At 62.5% G+C, this 22756-nt stretch overlaps 2 protein-coding genes across 6 annotated transcripts in view; one reads left to right on the top strand and one right to left on the bottom strand.

Moving 5' to 3' along the window:
* Window positions 1-9873, top strand: part of ATF6 (activating transcription factor 6) — an 80955-nt gene extending 71082 nt beyond the window's left edge. For both annotated transcript variants that reach the window (XM_039839845.1, XM_039839846.1), the window contains exon 16: window positions 7243-9873. In XM_039839845.1, coding sequence (XP_039695779.1) covers window positions 7243-7451 — 209 coding nt within the window. In that variant the 3' untranslated portion in view covers window positions 7452-9873. The remainder of the gene's footprint in view (window positions 1-7242) is intronic.
* A 7629-nt stretch (window positions 9874-17502) lies between these two features.
* OLFML2B (olfactomedin like 2B) overlaps window positions 17503-22756 on the bottom strand; it is a 17931-nt gene continuing 12677 nt past the window's right edge. For 3 of the 4 annotated variants that reach the window (XM_039839840.1, XM_039839841.1, XM_039839843.1), the window contains exons 6-8: window positions 22054-22527; window positions 18914-19090; window positions 17503-18531 (exon numbers count right to left, since the gene is read on the bottom strand). In XM_039839840.1, the coding sequence (XP_039695774.1) occupies window positions 17930-18531; window positions 18914-19090; window positions 22054-22527 (1253 nt within the window). In that variant the 3' untranslated portion in view covers window positions 17503-17929. The remainder of the gene's footprint in view (window positions 18532-18913; window positions 19091-22053; window positions 22528-22756) is intronic. The other variant, XM_039839842.1, reaches the window with a different exon arrangement.

Genomic DNA, 22756 nt, shown 5'->3' with positions numbered 1-22756 from the left:
GTTACCGTGACGTCCTGGTTAGCTCAGGGGACAGCAGGGGCTCCGTGGTTACCGTGACATCTCTGCTCAGCCCAGGGCGGATGTCTCTGTGAGCCTGAGGCGCGCATCTCGTAGCCCTTCCATTTCCGTAGGCCCGGGGGCTGGAGGAAGGAAGAGCGTCAGTCTTCCTGAGCTGGCGGCCAGTCGTCCCTGTGTTCCCAGGGAGACCACAGGCTGCTCGACATGCTCCGCCTGAGGGGGCACGTCTCGTGGCATCCAGGGCTCCGTCAGGTGCCCAGTGCAGGAGGGTGACTTGGGCCAGCTGCCTGAAGCCTAGGGCCCCCTGCAACCGTGGAGCCGCAGCCCCCAGCTTGTGCGTTTCCTGGGGCAGAGGTGGCCACTGTGCGCGGCTCCTCCGCACGCGGCCGGGCCGAGACCACTTCAGAGGCTACGTGCTGGGCCCACGTGAGTGCCGCGTCTGCGCCCTGACCCCCGCTGGGGGACACCAGGCTCACCGCCCAGACCCCGCACTCCAGGGGCAGAAGCCGCATGCCTGCAGTCTGAGGCCGACTCGCCCAGGCGTTCTCGTCCCCAGGCCTGTCCTCCACATCGCCACCCGTGACCTAGTCAAAGAAAACACGGGTCCGGCCTGTTCCTCCCTTCCTTAAAACTCTCCGGTGCTTCCTCGCTGCCTCTGGGGTAAACCCGAGACTTGCTGGGAGTGGGGCGCACGGCTGGATGGTAGGGGGCGTGGTGGGGTGGCGACACCTCGCACAGAATCGGCTCGCGCTTTAGGCATGACCGTTGCTCACCTCCAGGACCTCCCCACCTCCGAGCAGGTGAGCACCCGCGCGTTCAGCCGGAGTGTCGCCTCCTCGCCCCCAGGCCGGGAGGGCAGCCTCTTTGTTCCCGTCGCACCGTCCAGGGGCACACTTCACGGCCGCGAGGGAGCGCCATGCTGTTTACGTAGCTGCCTCCCAACCAGACGGCGCCGCCTTGGTCCGGGGCCAGGCCTTACTCATCTCTGCCCCCAGCACCCAGCGCAGCGCCCAGCGCATAACAGCTGCTGGGCGAGTGTTTATGTAACTGAATCACGTTGATCGTATGAGCTCGTCCCACTGGGAGAACATCTGCCCTGCCTCACACATCTGAGGAAAGCCCTGTTTATTATGCTCTGCTAATTGACTGCTGTGCTACATATTAAATTGGATATTTTGGTCCTTGCTTCAAAAATAAGGTTAAATCGAGCATATTCATAGCCCTGTTAAGATTACATAGTGCCTGTTATGTAATCTCCGCTGCCGTCTGGGGTGGCTTGCTGTGCTGGGTGGTGTTTCAGTGGGATGAGCTAACAGCGTAGAAGTCACAGGTCACCGTGGGTCTGTGGAAGGTCGGGTGCTGAGCCTTCCCTGTTTTAAAGTCTGTCTTTTTGAAAGATCCCAAGAAAGGCAGGTCCTTTTAAGCACGTTGATGGCCTGCACTTCCTAGGTCATAAACCAACCCCATTTTCTGCCCTGTGCCTGGCTCCCAGAGAGGTTGGCGGTGACACAGCACGTGGCACCATGTGGCGGCTCCAGTAGCTTCCCCCAGGGGGCCCAGGAGAGGGAGGCGCCCGGATCCTGGTGCCAGGCGTCCTGCCAGGAAGCGAGCGCATCAGGACATCTTACCTTGACGAAGCGGGGAGCTTGCCAGGCTCCCTAGTGCCCCCGTAGCCCTCGGGGCGGCAGTGGGGTGGCAGTGCCGACGCTGGCCCCCTTTCCTCCGTGCGACAGAGGCGTGCCGCTGCCAGCTTGGCTTCTCTCTCTGTGCACGGAGCCATCTTGCTCAGCAGGCTGTGGTGCCATGTCCAGGCTCCCTCTGGGCCCCGACTCCACTTCTGGGGGATGTCAGGGGGTGCATCAAGCAGAGGGCCACCGTGTCTGCGCCCATGCCCTGACTCCTCGCCCTGCGTGGCACCACAGGGAGCTGGCATCGCCCCGCCCCTGAGCAGCACACGGGTGCGGGTGCACGACCCACAGACCTCGCCAGCCGTCATGGGGGGGATCGGGCCGGACCCCTGGGTCACTGACGCCCAGGGCTGCCCCCGCGCCCAGATGCTCACTCTCTGCCTGACAGGCCCTTGCCCCAGGTCTCGATGGAAAAGTCACCTTTGCACCAGAATTCATCTTCCTGGGCAGGCCTTCCCAGACCACTCTTTGCAAAGTGCCTGTCCAGCCCCCGCCGACGGGCGCCCTTCTGTGCCCTGGTCTGTCCCGGTCTTCACCATATGAGGCACAGTGCGACGCCGTGTCTGATCCTCCGTTCTCCGTCTGCCCTCCCTCTGCAGAGTGGGGCTGCTCGCGTCTGCTGTGTTCTCAGAGGACCGTGCTCTTTGACCCGGTAGTAGTCACTGGAGAGGTTCCATGGGTTCTGGACTTTATAGAGAAGTTTCTGGACTTCGGTTCAGTTTTATTGGGTCTTGAATTTTAGACTACGACACCGTAAAATAGTTTTCTAGTACTCAGTGTCGGTGATTTAAGTATCAGCAGCAAGAGAGTTCCTGGCCATCCCTAGAGTTGGGCCCCAGATCCCACAAAAACCCACACTGTGTCCTTGGGCATGAATCAGCCTCGTGTCTACCTCACTTAGCTTTCAGGGTGAGTTCGGACCCCAACCCAGCCTTCCCGTGGGCCCCCTTGTTGCTGTGCCTGCCTGAAGTTCACTTGTTTTCAGTTTTTGTTGCACTAGTTGGAATTATATAATCAGATGTCAGTTCGGTGGTCTGGAAACTCAGTTCGAATAAAGAGTTTTGGTAGTCACTTCCTGTTTAGTGGTCTTTCAGGGGCAGGGGGAGATCAATGACTAATGAGAGGCCTCCACATGTACGGGTAGCACCTCATGGGAGGCGCAGGTGGGCAAGAGAAGGGTACTTGTGACACCGAGTCCCTGAGCAGTGACAGGATCAGGCAGATCCCTGCAGACACCCTCGGCACTTGCCTGGGCCCGGGTGGAGCTGACCTGAGCAAAGTGGGAACTCGAGCATGTAGCACAGGCCCCTAGATTCCCAGGGGATAACTTCCACCTGGTCACCTTCGAAAGAGCCATTGTCGATGGCTCTGAATTAAAAGTACCAACTCGAGGTTGAAGAGAAGCGACTTTGGCCATGATACAGAGGCAGGGTATTCGCAGGACAGCTTGCTGCTGCCACATTTCTGGAACTATTCTGGACGGTGCTTTCTGCTGTTGGGGCCCGGAATGGTGGGACGTGAGAAGGCAAAGGCTCACCGGATGGCGTGACGGGCGGGTGAGGACAGCCTGGGATGCACGGCGCCCCAGGCCCACAGACGTGTGTAGTCGGCCCGGAGCTCCCAGCCGGGCAAGCTCTCCCTCAGGGAGGCTCCTTCGCTCGGTGCAGCAGTTGGCAGGTGCTGCTTTGTGTCGCAGTGCGAGTACCCCACGGAGTTCGGTGAAGTGGGGCGTCACACGTGGGTCATGAGGGAGACGTGGACACGGAGCCCTCGGGGAAGGCCTCTTTGGGGGGGGGCTGGACTGGGCGTGGGAGCGGGCGGCGCAGCCGAGCCAGGGACACTGGCGGAGGCAGCACACGCGTGGGTCGTGGCGCTCGACCCCAGGACTCGTGTGAGTGTGACAGTCGACACCCTTGTCTGCTACGGAGCCACTTCCTTTCCCTCTCACTGCTTCGTCTCCCTTCTTACCCTGTCTTTCTGTTTTTCTGTGTGTCTCATGACGTGTGAATGGCGGTTTTCATCTACCGCGCATGGCCCCCACAGCCGCCTGGATTCGGGCACAGACACCACAGCCCGTCACTGCCTGTCACCGGTCTAGCTCACACAGCAGACTGCGTCTCCTTAGGATTCGTGACGATTCTGGAAAGAAATCCGTTTCATCACGCGGACTTGTCCGCACGGCACGGGCGAAGCCTCGTCAGTCTCAGGTTAAACTCTGAGGCGTCGCGTGTTTCGTCCGGTTTGTGCTCGGGGTTCGGGTTTGTGGTCAGTCGTCGTCCGCTAGCAGCCTCTTGGCGCCCCGTCCGAGCTCCGTTATTGGGTGTCTGTAGCTGCCCGCGGTGTCCAGCGTCCCGGCACTGTGCCCATTCGGAAGGCCCAGGTGTGGCCAGCGGCCGGGGGACAGCGGGCCTGGACGGCCCCTGCACGCGCCTCCTTGTTACGCTGTCGCCGAACCGCCAGGCTCGCAGGCTTCCTGGGTCCCACGGCTCCCAGGAAAGCCTGCGTGCGCTTCCCCGCAGGTCACCCCCTGCGGTGGGTGCTGGCGTTGGCGGTGGACACCAGGCCGTGTGCGGGCGACGCTCCAGGCCAGTGTCCGCTGGCTTAGACCCCGCTCCGGCGCAAGTGATGAGCAGCACTTAAAATGTGTCCTGCGCAGGGGTGGCCAGTGCCAGCTGTGCTCACAGCCCTACGGCAAGGGGCGACGGGCTCCCTCTGCCCCTGGAGGAGTGCGTGTGGGCGCGTGCCCGGCGGGGGCTGGCACAGCTGTTTCCCCGCTCATCCTGTGGCCAGGATAGTCGGAAGCCCGGCGGCAGGGGGAGGCCGCCCCCTGATGGTCCGGGGCGGGGCACAGAACCACCCAGAGAGCTGCGCTGCAGGGCGCACAGCGCGGGCCAGCCGTGTTGCTACAGCCCCTTCACTGTCCGGTAGACGTGTCGGGTGATCTGGGACTCCTAATGGCGTCAAACCCCGCAGGACCCAGCCTGTCGTGTAGAAGGGGCTCCGCGTGCAGCGGGGGCGCACGCACGCTCTCCGCAGCGTCTCCGGTGCTGCAGCGCTGTGCTCGGCCCACAAGTTGCTGCCGTCAAAACGGAGGGAAGAACAAAACCCTCTCAAAGGCCCCGGACCCCCCCCGCCCGGGTCTCCTCACGCACGGGCTGTGGGGTGACACTGCCGTCCCTGCCACGGCTGGGGCCTCCTGGGCTTGGAATCCGGTCGCAGCTTTAGTTTCCCTGGAAGCGTCTGCGCTTGCGGCCGGGTTTCCATCTCTTCTTGAGGCTTAGGTGTCAGGGAACGCTGGTCCCAGGCTGAGCCGCGCGCTCTTGGCCTCTAATTGCTTCTGCAGGTGCTCGGCCTGCGTGAGACCTGGTCTTGATCTTAAACTGTTCTCCGGACTCCGAGTTAATCCAGGAAAGCAGTAAAAATAAGTAATGTGTATTGCATGCCTCTGATACATGTGTTTTCCATTAGTGGGTCATCTGCGCCCCAGGGTGTGTGTGCGTATGCGCGCGCACACACACACACATCCGCACACACACCCCACACCCCCTTCAGTTTTTCTGAACTGGGCGGGGGGGGGCATGGTTCCAAAAGGAGACAACTGTGGCACCTTGAAATCTGAATGCGGCGTGCGTGCTGGATGGGAGGCCTGCGAACACGTCACCGGGCTGTCTCTTCCATCGCCTCCTTTTTGGAAAAGAAAACACTTTGATAGGAAATTGGCTAATTACGGGCATCCAGATTTATTTCTTTGAAGATAAGGAAGTGATCGAATAGCCATTGCAAAGTGGTGGGACTTGTGGAGTTGGAGGTGAGGTTCCATGGCAGTGGCTTTAGGGACCAGGTAGGGTTAGTTCGTGCCCAGCAGCTGCCAGCTTCCTTCTTGTCGCGCACGCTGGGGGAGAAGGGAATCGGCCCCAGCGGCTGTCAGAGGAGCGCGTTGGAGGACGTGTCATGGGACGTTCATCCTCAGGGAAGGCTGTTTGAAAAATCGGAACAGATGACCAGCCAGCAGAAGTGGAGGGGCGGTGTCTTCCCCCGGCTTTAAAACAGACTACCTGCTTATGACGCTTACTGGGTGCAGGTGATGAGATCTAACAGTCTTTAACTTTGGGGGGGCGGGTCGGAGACCCCACAGAGAATCTGGTGGAGCCCATCTCCAGAAAAACGCACACACATTTAAAGCTTTGTATGCAATTTTAGGGAGTTTATGGACCCTGACTAAGACACCCGGCTTGGAGCTCCGCAAGTGTGTCCTGGCCTTGTAGGTGACAAGTCCCACAGCCTCGTTCTCCCGAACGTAATGGAATCTGAGGATCAAATGACACACTTTGGATTTCCTTCCTCCTGATCTGTAATACTTGCTATGCACAACGTCTAAGTACAATGAAGATAATGGAAGGAATAGAAAGGGTTCTATTTTTAAATTCAGTTTTTTTGACCTAGAGTAACCAAATGTTTAATTTTAAAACTCTGGTTGGCCCTATATCATCTTCATAAAAAGGCAGCAGAGAACGGGGCCTTGGCCAGCGGCCACTCTTCCCGGTCCCATAGCCAGCTCTGGAGTCCCAGATGAAGATGCAAACTGAGACGCCACGTTGACGACTGGCTCCCTTCCGAGTTCACACATCTTCTGTGTTGCTAGGAATGTCCAGCTGGGCTTGAAAGATATTGTCTGTTTATAATTCTCTCATCCGTGTCAGGCCCAAGTTGCACTGACCACAGTTGGAAAATGAGCACCCAGAGTTCCAATCAGGAAGTAATTTGGCCCTGAAGTAACGCGCTCCATCCTCTGCGGGGAGGGAGAGGACGGTGGCACGTGCATTCCGCTTGCGGTGGTTGCCGTGTGGCTGTGTGGTGTCCCGTCCCCTCTGCAGACAGCCCCCGGCACTCCCTTCAGGCCCAGGTTGGGAACGTCCTTGTCTTTTTGTCCCTGGGGTCCAGAACTCAGGAATTCTGAGGCGAAAGGTCAGCCTGATACGGGGGGAGGTGATCCAGCTCTCTGGGAAAGAGCATGTCGGCTGCCCGTGCCCGTCAGTCTCTGTGCTCTGTGCATCCGAGGCAAGCCCTGTGACCGTCGTCACGAAATTGGAGGTATCACTGAGGAGGAGCCAAGCAGTCCCGGCCCAGGCCGCCCCGCACTCATGTGACATTCTGGTCCTGTGACAAGTGCTGCTTCCCACTGCTGAGGGGTGGGCCGAGGGCTTACGAGTTCCACTGAGACCTCCCGTGGTTCCATCACTCCAGTTGTGACTCAGTGCATGGGAGTGAGTATGTGGGACGTGACATCTGGGGACAGTCCGTGGCATTGACTGACGGCGTCCAGCTCCTACCGACCCAGTGAGGTATGGTTTAGGAAGTAGAGTTGAGGTGAGGATGGGCCGTTCAGGCACCCCACCTGCTGAGGCTCTGCTCAGTGACGTAAGTCCCTGGTCCCCTGGAGGGTACTGAGTTCACGCCGGTAAAGCTGGCCCGGGCTGGCGCTCATGGCGGGGTGCACGCTCTCTTGACGTCACTCACCCCATGTGTTTCTCCGCAGAGAATGTGATCAACGGGCAGGATCACGAGGCGATGATGCAGATCGACTGCCAGGTGATGGACACCAGGATCCTGCACATCAAGAGCTCGTCGGTGCCGCCGTACCTGCGCGACCAGCAGAGGAATCAGACGGACACCGTCTTGGGCTCCCCTCCCGCAGCCGCGGCGGCAGCGCGCGTGGTCAGCACCATCCCCGAGTCCCTGCGGTAGTGCGGCCGGCGGGGCTGGCGAGCGCCGCGCTGGACCAGGGCGAGGGAGGCGCCCCCTCCGCCTTCCCGGTGGCGGCAGAGCTGCCTCACAGAGTTCAGGGACAGGAGAGGCGCTGCCCGTGAGGCCGCAGCGCGACCCGCAGGGGGCGTGGGCCCCGCCTCCTGCCCTGTGGCCGCACTAGGCCCCGCCCACCCGAAGTGCTGTCACCTGAGCTTTGTGCCCTGTCGTCTCCCGTCTCCCTCCGCGGCGCGGCCTTGCTCTCCCGCCCCATAAAGAGACGTCTGTGCCGCGCCGTCGCTGCGGGCGGACCCCGATGCGAGCCCCACCTTCGCACTGCGAGCCCAGGGCGGGCACTGGGCTTTCCGGGGAGCAGCCCGGAGCGCCCCGAGATACTCAGTGGTCTGGAGCTTCCGAAAGCGGGGAAGCCCCGCGTGGGGCCGGGGCCGGGGCCGCGGCTGCAGCCTCGAGACCATGAGGCAGCTGCGGGGTGCTCGGTGCGCGCGGGGACGCGGGGCGTCCTGTTCCAGGCCTCCGGACCCCGTCTGCCGAGAGCCCCCGCCCTCCGCACAGCTCCACCAACGCGCCGAAGCCGGGGATCGGGGACACGGTTCCTTCGGACGGAGCAAAAGAGCTTTATCTCCGGGGAGGGCGGGGTTTTATCCCTGAGACTCCCGGCCAGGAGGCCGCGGACGCCTGCGGGGCACGTCCCCTCGGGCCGGGCCGTCCTGTTGTTTCTCCAGCGGAAGGACAGTGACAAGCCTTTGTGCTGCCCCCGGTCGCAAGGACCGCGCTGTGCTCACGCGCTCACGCCCCGCCCTGAGCGCCGCTCCCCTCGGGTGCGCACCCTCAGGTTCCAGAGTGACGTCCTCCATCCTGTGACCCTTCCGGCCCTCGCGGACCCCATTCTGCAACCACTGCCCCTCGCCCTCCCCAGAGAGGAGGAGACCCCGGTCACCTGCTCCAGGGCCCCTTGGGCCGAGGCTCGTGGGCAGCGCGGAGGGATCACGGCCACTCTGACGCCGAGGCTGTGCTCAGGCGGGTCCCCCGCTGCGGAGGGTCCGGCTCCGCGCCCTCCGATGAAGCCCCCAGGCTGAGAGGCTAACAGACGTCACCACTTAAGTCCAGCTGGCGCCCCTCAACCTGGCATCCTGGTCGACGCTCACATAAGAACCGTTTTCCCTGGGGCCAGTCTAACTTCTGACCGGTGCCACGGGACGGAGGCCATGCACAGAACCCGTCAGGATCCCGCGGTGTCCCCTGGCGTCTCGCCTGGGCCAGCCCTTGCCGTCTGTTATGTGCATTAGCCGAAAAGGAGGCTGTGGCTGTGGCTAATGGGCGGCAGCAACATACTGTCCCCAACCTGATCTGCCCACTGTCCTGGTTACCCTGGGGACGCAGATGGTGTCACAGTGATCTCAGGTGGGGCTGCCCTCCTGTCCTTTGCGGGCCCTGCGCCCGTTTAGCAGCTGTGGGACTGAGGATCTCCGCTCTGTGGGGCCAGCCCCCAGCACCCTCTCCGATGAGAGCGCGGGTGTGGCTGAGGGGCAGGCAGCACCTGTGAGGGGTCTGGCACGAGCCTCCGGGAGCCCTAATTCCCTGCAGGGCTCCCGTCTTCATCTGTCTGGATTTGATCTCAGATGCGGGGCAGGGTTGTCCTCAGGTGGAGTTTTGGGGAACGAGAAAGGCGCCTGGCAAGTGCTAAGTGCCACGTCTGTGAGGGCCACTGAAGCTGCCACCCCTCCCGGAGTACAAGAGAGATTTTCCCTTTCGTGTCGTGAGTGCGGCACGAGGCCCTCGGGAACACGCAGGGTTCTGTGCTTGATTCATAAATTGAGCTGGCGTTTGGCTTAATTTTTTGGTAAGACTGCCTTGCAGAGATTGCAGCCAGGAATTGTGGGGAATATGTGTGCACATACAGATATATAATTTTTTTAATTTATTAAGTTCTTAAGTGGGGCTTTGCAGGCTGGTGAGGGACTCGGATGAGCTCGTGGAGGAGGCGGGCGCTCGGGCTTCTCGGCAGGCCTGCCTTGGGCACCAGGGCCGCCGTCTCAGACGGGGAGGCTGCTGGGAATGTCCTGGGCTGCCCGGCGGCAAGTCCCAAGGGTCCAGCTTGGGGGCAGTGCATGTCTCCGTGCTGACTGCTGAGCCAGATGTTGGGAGCCCTTCTCGGGGGTCAGCCCCATCAGTGTCGGACAGGGGTCCGTCTCGAAACACATGCATTGCTTGTCATGCTCGTAGTTTATAAATTTGCATTCGGTTTTTGGGTGGGGTTTGTGTTTTCGTGAGTGAAAAATCTCCCGCGAATGTAAATGCTCGGAGCATCTTCTCATCTATTTTTTAGTGACTGCAAGCTCCAGGACAAAGCTGGCATTTCTTTGCCTTTTCTTGTGAGAAGTAAACGTGGAGGTATTTGAAAGCAGCAATGTTGTATGAGTCATTTTTGGGTGTTCTGAATAAACGTTACTCAGAAACAGACAAGGAACTTGGGATTCAAACGGATTTTGCTCTCGTTTTTAAAGAGACACTGTTCTGATTAAACCTTCCTGACCCAAATCTTGCTCCTGGGCATATGCCCCCAGCAGTCACAGCAGTGACTCTGGTAGGATGCTGCTGCTGTGGCATCTGGAGTGATTAAAGCCGGGGGGCGCTCAGGCACTGTTTCTGATTCTTGCCATTTTATGAAACTCAGGCCATGAAACGCGACAGGAAAATATTCCCGGGAAGAGCTTGTCATTGCATGTGACTTTCTGGCACATTGAGAAGTTTCCAGGTAACCTCCATGTCCAGTACCCGTTAGAAGTAATCGCTGTTCCTGAGGGCTGGAGCCAGACCCCACGCCCCCCAGCGTGACCTCAGCGGAGTTTGCCCAGGGAGCCCCCCGCCCACGGCTCACTGACTGAGCGTGGGAGCTGGGCCACAGGTGAGACCCTGCATCCTCAGCCATCCACCTGTGCTCGCCTCGTTCCGAATGCCACAGTTGGTGGGCCCCTCGTTCTTGAGTCATTTGAATTGGCAGAAATTAGGACCTTTGCTTTGCCTACTGATTATAACTTTAGCCTTAAAAACAGAAAAAGGCCTAAAAGAAAGGATGGGTAAGAAGTTCTCGTTCTCACCCCCGATAACACCTGGGGGTGCAGTTCCCGTCGCTCCTCCGCCCCCTGGGGTCGGGTTGGTGTCCATGGCAGGGGAACGGGGGCTGAGCAGCCGAGGGGGGAAGTGCGGCCAGCGACTTGGCTTGGGGGCGGGGCAGAGCCTGCAGCAGGGCCGTGAGCAGGCTGCCGGGGTCAGGAGGGCAGACGCTCCCCATCCCGAATGTTCGGTAAAAGCATTGTCTCGGCTGTTCGGGCGCGTGGTCCAACTAACAAAGGGAAAGGCAAGATGTGAGCTGAAGCGTCAGTGACGACACAGCTAAAGGGGACTGTAACCCCCTCGCCCCCACCCCAGCCACCAGAACTTATGGCATTGCCCCTGGCTACAGTTCTCCAAGGACAACCACAGCTGACGTTGGATGACGACAGGGCGCCGTAAACAGGGCCCTTCCTGCCCGTGCCCTCCGTTGCTGACACAGGCCACGTCCAGTGTTTGCTGACCACAGGAACCTACAGCACGCTCTGCTCCGCGACATCCGTTCAGTGGAACCTTACGCGGGCCTAGAAGCCACCTTGGTCACATCAAGGTAGCAGCCTTTGCTATCAGCCGATGCCGTGCTGAGCGTGTGCACACTGGCTCACGGAGCGTCACAGCGGAGGACACGGGCACTGGCCCAGCTGAGATTTGGCTTTCAGAGCCACTTCCCACTGCGTCACACGGCCACCATCCTTTAAAGCCATAAAGGAAGCCACAGAACACCAGTGGGGAGGAGGAGAGCAAGCACGTCACGGGCAAGCCGGGTGGCGGGACAAGCTCAGGAAAGGGAGACGAGCTGAGAGGCAGCTGCACAGCGCTGGGCGTTCTGGGACCAGCTCGTTCCCTCAGGGGGCGTGCGCAGCCCGCAGTGGGCTGCTGCCCAGGTCTCCTAAACGTGAACCCCTATCTTGGATGAGGTACCCAGTGGGGTGCAGACACGCTGGCCCCCGTCTGTTCAAGTCCAAGAGCCCAAGTGTGGCGCCAACCCCATCCCCAGGGCGTATCCACTGCCTGCCCCTTCGGTCACAAGTGCCGCTGTCCAGAGAGAGCATGCCCTGCAGGATTAGCGTCTGCCGGACGAGGCTCCGGTGAGAGATGCTGGAATAAGGGATCGTTAAGCTCCAGACCCGGAGTCAGAATGCTTTGTGCAGAAGCGGAGGACGCATGTTTAAAGTAGATGCTGCATGTCCCGGGAAGAGACGGGTCATGTGAGATGAACCACCTGCAGCACTGCCACTCCTGTGGACTGCCCGCGTCGATGGGGACCTTGCGAAACGCACCGGGAAAGGCTGGCCAGTTGTTGACAGGCACAGCCTGACTTCGGCAGACGTCAGCTGCTTACAGAGGAAGCACGAGAGCCTCCAACGCCATCCCCAAGGCTCGTTTTTTAGGTGTCCTGCATGACTTCTGAAGCCCAGGGTTGGGGAACTCACCCCGAGGAACTTGGGTTCTTGGCCGCATTTCCGCAAAGATAGTGGCCTGGGATCATGCCGAGTGTTGGACATCTATCTACCGCCGACCTGTGGGAAACTTGGCAGATGAACCAGACACACTCTTGTCCTCAAAGACGCGTGAATGATGTCTGCTCCACGGGTCTGTGTGCCTGCCCTTCTGTCCCCACAGAGGAGTATGACAGTTGCAGGAGAGAGCAAGCTTCCCGGTCAGCCCGAGAGAGAGATTTAGTCGGACACCAGCTGCTCTCGGGGGAGTGTCGGGATGGAAGATCCATTGGCCAGGGTCTTCGTCGTGGCCACAGAACTCGCCCACTCACTTGGAGACGATGATGCATTTCATCACATTGTTTCTGGTTTCCTGGAGACGCTGGAACTCTGAGCGGCTTATTCACATCACACCGACACATTGTCCCCTCCAGCCTGGCGGCTTCAAGGAAGACAAGTTCCACACCCCCGCAGCCCCAGCCACTGTTTCCATCAAATGCTCAGCCAGGAGGAACTGGAAGCTCATCGTAATTTCGCCAGTGTGAGCAGGGAAGATGCTGAAACACTCACACTCTGCTTTCCGGCAGCTCTGTGGTCGCCACTCGCGTGAACGCAGGTAGCGGCCCAATCCGGGACCCTTGTACCTCGCCGAGATTCCTCACCTGGAACAAGCAGGGCCTGGACGCCCGAGGAGGGGGAGCCTTGTGGGAAGCTGGGTTCCATGCTGATCTCACAGTGGCTCCTGTCCTTTGTCCACCGTCACTGCTGCAACTGCCACTTCGTACCTGTCACCTGTGCGGGACAGGAAGTGCCACAGGGCAGGCGTTTGTCAGTGTCTAACTTGTTTTATCCCCAGGAGGGATTTGAGCTTGGGATGTGGTACTTTGGGCATTTTAGGCTAAATCAGTATTTTTGTCGAGTTGAATTCTCGAGCATTTAGAAAGCTCCAGGTAGATGTCTCCTAGGCACGTGACAGATGGCATCTGTCCTCGTGTGCGTGTGGCAGCTACGTCACCCTATGCTGACACTTGTGGACGCGCCGTGCCGGTGCTGAGGCAGGACGGGAGGGCCACGGATCCGCCGCCCCACCGCAGAGAGGCGGTGCTGGCTCCCCTCCCCACTGGTGGCTGCCTGGTGCCTGTTCCTGACCACAGCCTGTGGCCAGTGGGGTGGGCAGCGGGCCTGCAGGTGTGGCCCCCTTTCTGTAGCCGCAGCAGTGCAGGGAACTTGCTCCAGATGCAAATTCTGTGGCCCTGACCCAGGCCCCCGAGTCCGCCTGTGGTGGGCCGGGATCAGTGTTGTGACGAGCTCCCTCAGGGGCGGACAGGAGCTCGAGAGCCGCATGTCCCCCCCAGTGGGGAGGCCGAGGGGTGTCAGACCAGAGACAGGCCTGCCCGTGGCTGCCAGCGCCCGGCTCAGGGCCACCAGGTTACCTCGTCACTCCCTTTCTCGGGGTTCGTGCAGTCACCTCGCCTGGCCGCCTGCTGCCTGGGTGGTCATACCCCGGCTGAGAACAGGAGCCAGGCCGTGCCCTGAGTCAGAGGTGAGCGCCCGCTGCCGGGGCCGTGGCCAGGGAGGAGTGGGGACCGTCCTGGCTGCCCACAGTCTGCAGTTCTCTCAGGTCTGAGCCGACAGGTCCCACTGGCCCAGCACCCTCTGCTGTGGGGCCTCCCTGGAGCAGGACTTCCCAGGCGAGGCCGGGGAGCCCCCATGCCCTGAGGGGCCGAGGATGAGCCCTGCCACCTGAGCTCTGCAGACAGGTCTGCCGGGCTCCAGTCCGCTTCAGTGTGGCCCTGTGCCCGTGGTCCCCACACTCGGCTACACACGGGAATCCCCCAGGGTCTCTAAAAAGTCCGTGCCCCTGCCCCCGCTCCGAGGTCAGTGGTCTAGGGGGTGGCGGGCCCTGGGAGGCTCGCACTGCCCAGGTGGCGCCAGGGGGCTGGGAGCTCCGCCTTCGGAGGCCGAGGCCTCGCCCGCGTTCTGGCGTCTGCCGAGCAGCACGGTTCTGGAGACGACGCAGGGTTCTGGGGCCGGGAAAGTTGGGTTTGGGCATCAGAGTCAGGACTCACCGAAGGCCTGGAAGGAAGGAGCGGGGCGGGGGTGGGGCTGGAGGCCGGACGCCCGAGGTGGTGACGTCAGGCATTCCTCTGCGAAGCTGGGACTGGGAAATGCTTGACAACAGCCCCGGCCGTGAAATGGAACTTTCTGCGAAATGGCGTGTTCTTGGAAGGGCGGCGGGAGGGGGGACAGGGAACACGGCCAGCGGCTCCCGGCCTCGAGATGGGGGACGTGCAGTCACGAAAAGGGGTGCAGAGGAGAGGAGGCTGAGTTGGCAGAGGAAGGGGTGGCAGGGGCCAGGAGGGACAGGGACCCGGCCGCCAGGAGCGACAGCAGCAGGGCCAGCCCAGCGGCGGGGCGCGGGCCAGCGGCGTCTCCCGGGAGGGCTGCGCGGACCATTCTCGCTGCGGCCAGTCGGGTCCCCTCCCCTTGGAGGCCTTGGGGGAGAAGGCAGTGCCCTGAGACCGTTCTAACTCAGCCTGGCACCAGCCCTGATTCCTAGCTGTCCCCTACGGCCTCCTCCAGGGACAGCAGCCAGACACTGTCACAGGAGAACCTGGCAGACAAAACTGAGGACCGCCACAGGGCTCCTCACCTGGTGGGGGGGGCGGATTCTCCACCTTCTTGGTGCAGAATTGGGGGCCCCCTGACTGGGTGCGACTGACCCAGTGCTCAGGACGGGCCATCTGCAGTGGATGAGCTGCGTCACACGGTGTGGCTCTGGGAGCTCAGCTGTCCTGACAGGTGGCAGGCGGGTCTTCACCAGGGAGACAGCATAGGACAGCGGGGGTCACGGGGCACGAAGCACTTCCATTTTGGGGTCAGTGCTCATCCTGGGCCCCTGGGGACTCAGCCGAGCCCAGTACTTCCCATGTACCAGCCAGCTCTGCCCCGGGCACCTTGGCCCTCAGCGCCTGGCCCGACGCCTCTCGCAGGCCCCGCCGCCGTGGGTGCTCCCGCTGCCACTGGTGTCCCAGCCCTGCAGCGGGAGCACCCCGGGGCCCCTGGAGTGTAAGCCCATGGTTTTGTGCAGGAGTGTGGTCCAGGGCCGGCTCTGTCGCCCGTCCGCCTTGAGCCCTGGCCTGGCCTCACGGAGGGACGCACCCAGACAGGCGCCTCAGTGGACGGTGGCAGGCCGGGGGCTAGGGCCACCACTGGCCTGCGGTTTCTGCGGGGGAGCGGAGTAGGGGTCAGGCAGGGATGGTCCGTCCTGCGGGAGCGAGTGCTGCGCCCCACGGTGTCCCCGTGACAGCCCACGAGCGCAAAGGCCACCGTGAGACAGAGCGAGAATGGCCCAGGTCTGTGACGGCAGGAGACATGGTCACAGGCAGGGGCCACTGGAGTTCGCTGGGAAGGGCATCAGCCCTCTGTGTGACCAGAGCTGAGCCGTGGTGGCAGCCCAAAGGCCAGCGCATCAGTCTGCCTTCTCTGAGACGGGCCCGGCTCTGACGGAACGCTGCGAAGTCCAGCGACGGCCGGGCTGCGGAGGAGAAGGCGCCAGTGCGAGCCACTCAGCACCCAGGTGGGTGTGCGCTCGGACGGCAGGGGCCAGCCAGGGGGGCCTTCCTGCAGGAGGGGAGGGTTCAGTCAGGTAGTGACAGGGTGGCGGGGGGCAGGGGGCGTTGGACACTGCCAGGACATTTCAGGGCAGGAGGATGTACGCGGGCCGTCTGGCCTGGCCCGCTGGAGGCCGCGGTACCCAGGGGCCGTGTCGCCGGCTGGCAGGCAGCCTGCGTCTTGGCGCACATCTTCAATACCAGGGTTGGTTTTGAACGACCCCAGATGGTTCCTCAAACTTGTATAGCTCACCTCGGGAGAGCCACGCTCTGAGGAGTTCCCTTGGAGGACAGACACACTGGCGTCATTACGGGCAGCCAGGACACACTTTGCATGCTCAGCGTCCTTGGGCACAGGGTCGACAGTTCCTGGATGTCCTCTCCCGGTTGCTGGAAGGGTGGTGACATCACACAGGGTATGTGCGGGTGGCCTGTGGTGTCACAGCTGTCTTCTGTGAGCCAGCCTGCGTGGCCTCTGCTGTCCACCCCGAGACCCCGTGGGCCCAAGTGGGACGGGTGGCCCGTCAGGGAGCGGGAGGGTGGGGCTGGGTTCTCCTGAGGGCAGCAGGCCGACCTCCCGGCCGCGGCAGCCGCCTGGCCCCTCCAAACCCCACCCGGCCCTGGGACTCCTGCTGCCCTTGGCCGCACTTGAACTCCCAAACACTGCCAGGCGGCCCCGGCCAGGCGTCTCCAGCAAGCTCAGCTGAGGTCACATGGAAAATAACCCGGGACCAGGCCCCGCCCCGGCCGACTCCCTGTGCCTCCCCCAGGCTCACACACGCACGTGCACACACACACATGCACACTGGTGTTCTCCCGCAGGTCAGCTGCACTACTTTACAGCTAGGAGTGCTGTGCAGGGGAGTCTGTCCCAGCTGTTTGCGTGTAGGACTCTGGAAAGGCTTTAGGACAGAACTGAGAAGACGCCGTGCCACGGTGTCAGGCCACAGTGGCCTCGCACGGCAGCCGTTCCAACGGGGAAGCGCGGGGAGCAGCTGAACTGCCTTCCACACCACAGCCAGTCCCACCGTCGCAGACGGTCTGGTCTGTCTGCTCCTCGCTGCTCTGCCTTGTTCCATGAGCAGAGCAAAAACAAGCCATGGCTTACACCAAGATGGCAAATCACAGAGAAGGGAAGAGGCACGTCGAGAACATACACTAGATCCAGGGGACAGGCAGACACGGACGCCCTCACAGTCCGCATGCCTGCTGTGCGTAAGGCACGGTTTTTACACCAGCAGCTGGTGTAACAAGCTGCAGAGTCACGTATAAACTGGACTTTGGGAAACCGAGTCCTGCAAATCTATTAGTGGAGGAGTGTGGGTGGGCAGCTAAGGTCCGCGCAGGACGCGCCAAACAGCAGCTGCTCCCTAAGTGGGTGGGGCAGAGGGCACAGTGTGGCCACTGACTGCGCTCGTCCTCCCATGTGGTCCCGGGGTTCTGCTGCCCTCCCCCACCTCAGGCATCGTTTCCTGCGTCCTGTCTGGTGTGATGTGGAGGAGAGGGGCCGTGCTCAGGAGGGGCGGCCCCTCGTGAAGGGGCCGTGGGAGGGACATCTGGGCTGAGTGCCAATGTCCAGGGTGAGGAGAGAGACTGATGACTGGTCAATGGCTGGACTGCTGGCTTCCTGGGCAGTGCAGGACCTCACTCAGCTGTCTGTTTCAACGGAACCGAGCACCAGGCCACACCAAGGAGGCGAGGCACGAACTGATCCCCACGTCTTGGGTAAAATGACCAAAACAAAGCACAGCAGAACAAGGGTGCTGGTGACCGGGAGCGACGGGGAGCCAGCTGGGGCCAGCGGCCCCCGGCCCCCAAGCCGCGTCCCTGGCCAGACAGATGAGTGCTACACAAAAGCACATTCGCGGGTGATTTTAAATTTCTTCTTTATTAAAAAAAGCATTTTTTCTGGGTTTTTAAAACTTCTCCCGTACATCACTTTTCCCCCCGCCCCGCAGCACCGCCTTCTCGCCTCCTTCCGGCTGCTCCCGAGGCCTCCGCCTGCCAGACGCGCACAGACGCGTCTCAGCGCGAGGCCCGCGAGCTGGCGGGCAGAGGGCTGGGGGGAGGCGGTCCCCGGTCCAAACGGGAGGTTCCTCTGCACGAAAACATACACTGTGAAGGATGAGACCAGCACATACACGCATGGATTGATCTACAACCCATATAAAAAAAAATAGACCCAAACTGTCATCTTACATTGTACAAAATAATATATATTTTTCAGACAGCGCATCCGCACCTGCGCGCGCGCGTGCGCACACGGCGCCGCGGCCCCGCGCACGCCCGCCGGCGGTCAGTAGGCGAAGATGACGTGGTAGGTGACCTGGTGGCCGTTGTCCCAGGCGTAGAGCAGCCGGTCCTTGGGGTTGTAGTCCACCTGGGTGGTGTAGGCGTACTCGTTCTCGAACAGCAGCCGCGGGACGGTCTGCGTGTTGGTGTGCGTGTCGAAGGCGTACGAGATGTTGGCGTTGCGCTGGCTGCGGCTGTCCACGGCGTACAGCACCCCGCAGATGACGAAGCAGTTGCCGAACACGTGGCGGCGCAGCCCCGTGCGCCACGTGGTCTCCTTCCGCGTGCTCAGGTCGGCGGCGTCCAGCTTGCTCAGGACGATGACCTCCTGGCTGGAGCCCCCGTCGTCCAGGGCCGGGTAGATGAGCCACAGGCCGTTCTCGTCCACGGCGAAGTCCACGTCCGAGTGGCCGTGCCAGCTCCAGGGCGTGGCCTCGGCGTAGGCCACGTCGTGCAGCAGGGCCCAGGCGGCCACGAAGCGCAGGCGCAGGTCGTACTTGATGATGTTGCGGGTGAAGGCGCGGCTGTAGTACAGGGCGCCGCCGTACACCACGTGCCCGGTGCCCACCCAGCTGTAGGGCAGCTTGTACGAGTTGCTCCAGCGGCCTGCGGGGCGAGGCGGGGCGAGGCGAGGCTGAGCCGGGGCCGGCGGCGGCCGGGCTGGGGCTCTGCAGCCGCGGGCGCGCGTGGCTGCGCCTTCCCGCGCCCCAGCGCCCCCTCTGTCCCGGCTGCGAGCTGTCTGTCAGGAGCCCCGGAGCAGGAGGGCGTCTCCCTGCCGTTTTGGGGGGGACTCCAAGCCCTCCCCGCCCAGGGCAGAGCTCACAGAGGAGCTACCAGCTGGTGGGAGCTGGACACCGTCCTGCCACAGGGGAGGCCCTGTCGCCACCCAGACTGTGCCTTTCTCCGCCACCGCCAGCACCGCGGTTAAAGCGGGGGAGGTGGGGTGTGCATAGGGCTGGGAGGGCCCACCTGGGACCCAGCCACCTACCCTGTTTGAAGCTTTCCAGGTTGCGGAACTCCATCAGCGTGTTGCCATAGTAGTAGTTGGTCACGTAGATGCGCTCGTCCTTGGCCAGGGGGTCCTTCATCCAGGCCCCTTCGTTCCGCCCGTACGTGTTCTGCGTGGTGGGCCCCGTGATTGTGGACAGGGTGTCCTTGCACCGTCCTGAGGGAGATGGGGAAGGGGGGTGGTTGGGGTGACAGGAGACAGGCCCCCCAGGCCCCTGCTGTCTCCCCACCTGGAGACGGAGCCCCTGGGCGGGTCAGCAGCCCGCGTCACCTGACCCAGATGTTTCTCAGCCTCGGCTCCTGCTGCCCCTCACGCCTACCCACACTCTGCTCCGTCCTGGTGCTATCCTGGGCCACTGTCACCGCCAGGCTTTTGATCCTGCTGCCGCTGATTTCTCAGCCCTACAGACCTGTCCCCGAGGACAGGCAGACATCCTAAAACTTGGATGAATACACGGCAGCACAAATGACCAGAGGTGAGGGCTCCGTAGGTATGACTAGGGACATGGAGCCCCACCAGCCACTGAGTGGCCAGCGGGTCTTGGCCCAGGCCACTAGCAGAGACCTACCTTGACTGAACAGTGGCCCCGAGGCCACCTGCCAGGTCCCTAGAGAGCTGTCCTTAAGCCTGTGCTCTGGTCACCGCTATGGGCAGAGTGTCAGGACCCCTTCTGGGGACTTGGGGGTCAAGGAAGCTTGCTCTGGCTGTGGGTAACCCCTTCTAAGGTCAGGTCTGCCTTAATGGGACAGGAACTCAGCAATGTCCCAAGTGGCTCTTTGGAGTGGCCTGGGGTCCAGGGAAGGCCCTAGAGGCCACCAGAACCATGCTGAGCTTGGGACCAGGCCAGAGGCCTGCAGTGCTCAGTGTGTGGTATTATCGGTGGACACAGCCTAGGATGACACCGAGGCCACATGTGGCCACTGAGGTCACACTGGTCGGGCACATAGGAAACGGGAGGGGGCACGGGACAGAAGTGGATAAATCAGCTCGCACAGCTCCCTGTCCCCCATCCCCGGCAGCCGGGACATCTCCGCTTGCCACCAAGACTGAGGCACGAATGGCAGCAATGAGCAGAACAGTTGGTCCCTGACATTCACCCATGGCAAAGGGACAGAGGCCTGCGGTTCAGGTCTGGGATTCTCTAAACTCCGAGTCACCCTAAATTGCTCCATCTGTTCCATTGTTCTGCTCCCCACGGGGTCTGAGGAGAGGCCTGAGCTGGCGGGCGGGGCGGGCGCTGCACCTCGGCCCCGGGCTGGGGTAGCTGGGTGGCTGGCGGGGGCACAGGCCACTTCCTGGGCAGGCCCCTCAGTGGGAGCAGCTGGCGGGGCCAGGCGGCTCTGTGGGGTCGCTGCGTCCTGGTTGCACAGTGGGGAGGGACAGTGGGGAGGGACAGTAGGGAGGGCGGCCGTCCCTGTAGGACGAGCAGAACCTGCCAGCTGAAGCCTCGCTCCCTCGACTGACCTCTGTTCACGACAGGAAAATCGTGAAGCGGGAGGTCCGCTGGAGGACACCCCACTCTTGGCTCCGGGTGGGACATGCGTGCCGTCCCAGGGGGGTGTCATGCCCCCCCGCCGGGCTAAGCCCTCTGTCAGAGGCGCCCCACAGGGGGACGTGCGCCTCCTGGCTCTGTCCTTGCCCGCCTGGCCCTTCCGAGGGCAAGGCCGCCCTCTCTCTCGGCCCGGCCAATTTCCCTCCTCCTCCGAGGTAGAAGGTCAGTGTCCCTTTCCAGAGTGGCCGTCCGACCCCAGGGCCCCCGGCAGTTCGCACCCAGCCGAGCCTGCCTTCGCGTCTCACAGACACTGGTGCTCAGGCGTGGCGGGCGCCGCCTGCCTCCGTACGGCCTCAAACGGGTGACTCAGTGTCCTACCTTTGCTGGGACCCTTTCCGCCCCCTCTGGGACAAGTCCCAACTCACGCTCCCTGCCCCACAGCCCTTGGCTGTCCATCACACCACCACCCGCTGGCCTCTCCCAGAACGTGCCCTGTATGTGGCCGTCCCTCAGTCCCCTGTCCCCTTCCCCGGCTGTCAGCCCCACCCGGAGGGTCCACTCTGCCCCGGAGCCGGCGAGCTGGACTGTACACACCCGCCACAGCTCCCCGTGCTCGGCCACTTAGTCGCCGGCCCCCCACGTCACAGACCTTACTCCTCACCCACCCACAGGCCGGAGGTCCTGCTTGTCACTGAGGGTCCCAGCACTGAAGGCCTGGGGAGGCTGCCCGTCAGGTGACTCGGGGCACTGATGAGGACAGTTCTTGGTCCTGAGTCTGGGGGCTGCAGAGACTCTGGCCAGCACCGCCCCTGCCCACGGTAGCACCACCGTCCTCAGGCGGCCTCAAGTGGCCCGACATACTCCCCGAGCCACTGGGTCCTTCCCATCTGGGCCCCGCTCAGCCTTGGCCACATGGCACAGCTGCTTCCCTCCTGGGCAGTTGCCTGACCAGACCTTGTGACCCTGTCCATCACCGACAGCCTCTCCCCTCCCCCGCACCGAGAGCCACGCTTCGGCCAAGTGCTCGTTTAAATGACCAAAAGCTAATCCTAATTTGCTTGTTTCTGGAGTTTTTCTAAGTGTTTTATAATTCCCTTGAGGATGATGGTGGACATTTTGGGAGATCACAAAATTGGGGTCGGAAACTGGGATGTGATGTGCCCTTTAAAAGTCGTCCCATTTAAAGCCGCGTCTCAATAGCCAAGGTCGGGACCGCCAGACTCACTAAGAGGCAAGCAGCCTGCGTGGGCCTTGGTGGCCTGCGTCTGCTTCGGCCAGGTCGTGCTGGGACCTGTGGCCCGCCACCCCCCACCCCCTCTTCCATTATGCTGGGGCTCCCCCCAGTAAGAAGGCCTTCAGCAACTGGCCTGGGGGAGCCGCTGCAGGAAACGGCTTTGTCACCGCGCGTGTGTGTGGCCCGGCCTGAAGCCCAGCTCGTGTCTGCGCGGTGACTTGCGGAGGGGACATCGTGGCCCCACTGCCCCGTGTGTGTCGTAAGGGAGGTGCCCAGCAGGCTGACCGCTGGCCACAAGCAGAGCCGCGCTGGCCTTCCTCAGCTTTCAACCCGTCCCACGCTCGGCCCTTCGCCCGCGCCGCCCCAGACCCAGGCCAGGCATGGGGGACTCACCTATGACGTTCCGGATGTCGTCCTCGTCGGGGCCCGGAGCAGGGCTGGGGGACGCCGTGCCCTGCCCCTGCGTGTCTGGCCCGGCTGTGGGGGGCCCTGGGGCCGGGGGTGCAGTCTCTGGAAATGTGTCCCCAGGAGCTGCTGGCGGAGAAGTGGGGGCCACGGTGGCAGCTGGGGTCTGGGGGGCAGGTGTGCGGCCCGCCTCGGGAGGCTCCGGGAACACCGGCGGCGGGGCCGTCAGCCATTCCCCAGGAGTCGGGGCAGGGCGGCCGAGCTCGCGGGGGACCGGGGTCGAGGTCCGTGGCTGCGCTGAGGGCAGGGCTGTGGTCTCGGGGCCCGTGTCAGCGGTCACAGCGGCGCCGGGCTGGGCGGCTGCTGGCCGGCGGGTGGCACTGGTCAGCAGGTCGTCATGTCGCAGGAGCTGGTCTTCGATCAGCAAGTCCACACCGTTGTCCCCGCTGAAAAAGTCGTCTTCTGGGGAACAAGCGGGGGGTTCGCGTGTGCCAGGGAGACTGCCACCGCGGGGCGACCCAGACAGCGGTGCTCGGCGGGCTGGCGAGAGGGTCTGCGCCCCAGCACGACACCCGACTCACAGTGGAGCCGCTGGGGCCCGGAGGGGGTGCCGTGCAGAGGGGAGGGGTCCCGGGGCCTGGGAGGGAGCCCCGGCCGCTGCGGGGGTGCTGGCGGCACACGCAGACAGTGC

The sequence above is a fragment of the Pteropus medius genome, unplaced genomic scaffold (genome assembly GCF_902729225.1).
Source record: "Pteropus medius unplaced genomic scaffold, Ma_sr-lr_union100, whole genome shotgun sequence".
NCBI lineage: Eukaryota > Metazoa > Chordata > Mammalia > Chiroptera > Pteropodidae > Pteropus > Pteropus medius.
The sequence above is the reverse complement of the archived record's forward strand: the minus strand, read 5'-3'. Positions and strand labels throughout refer to the sequence as shown.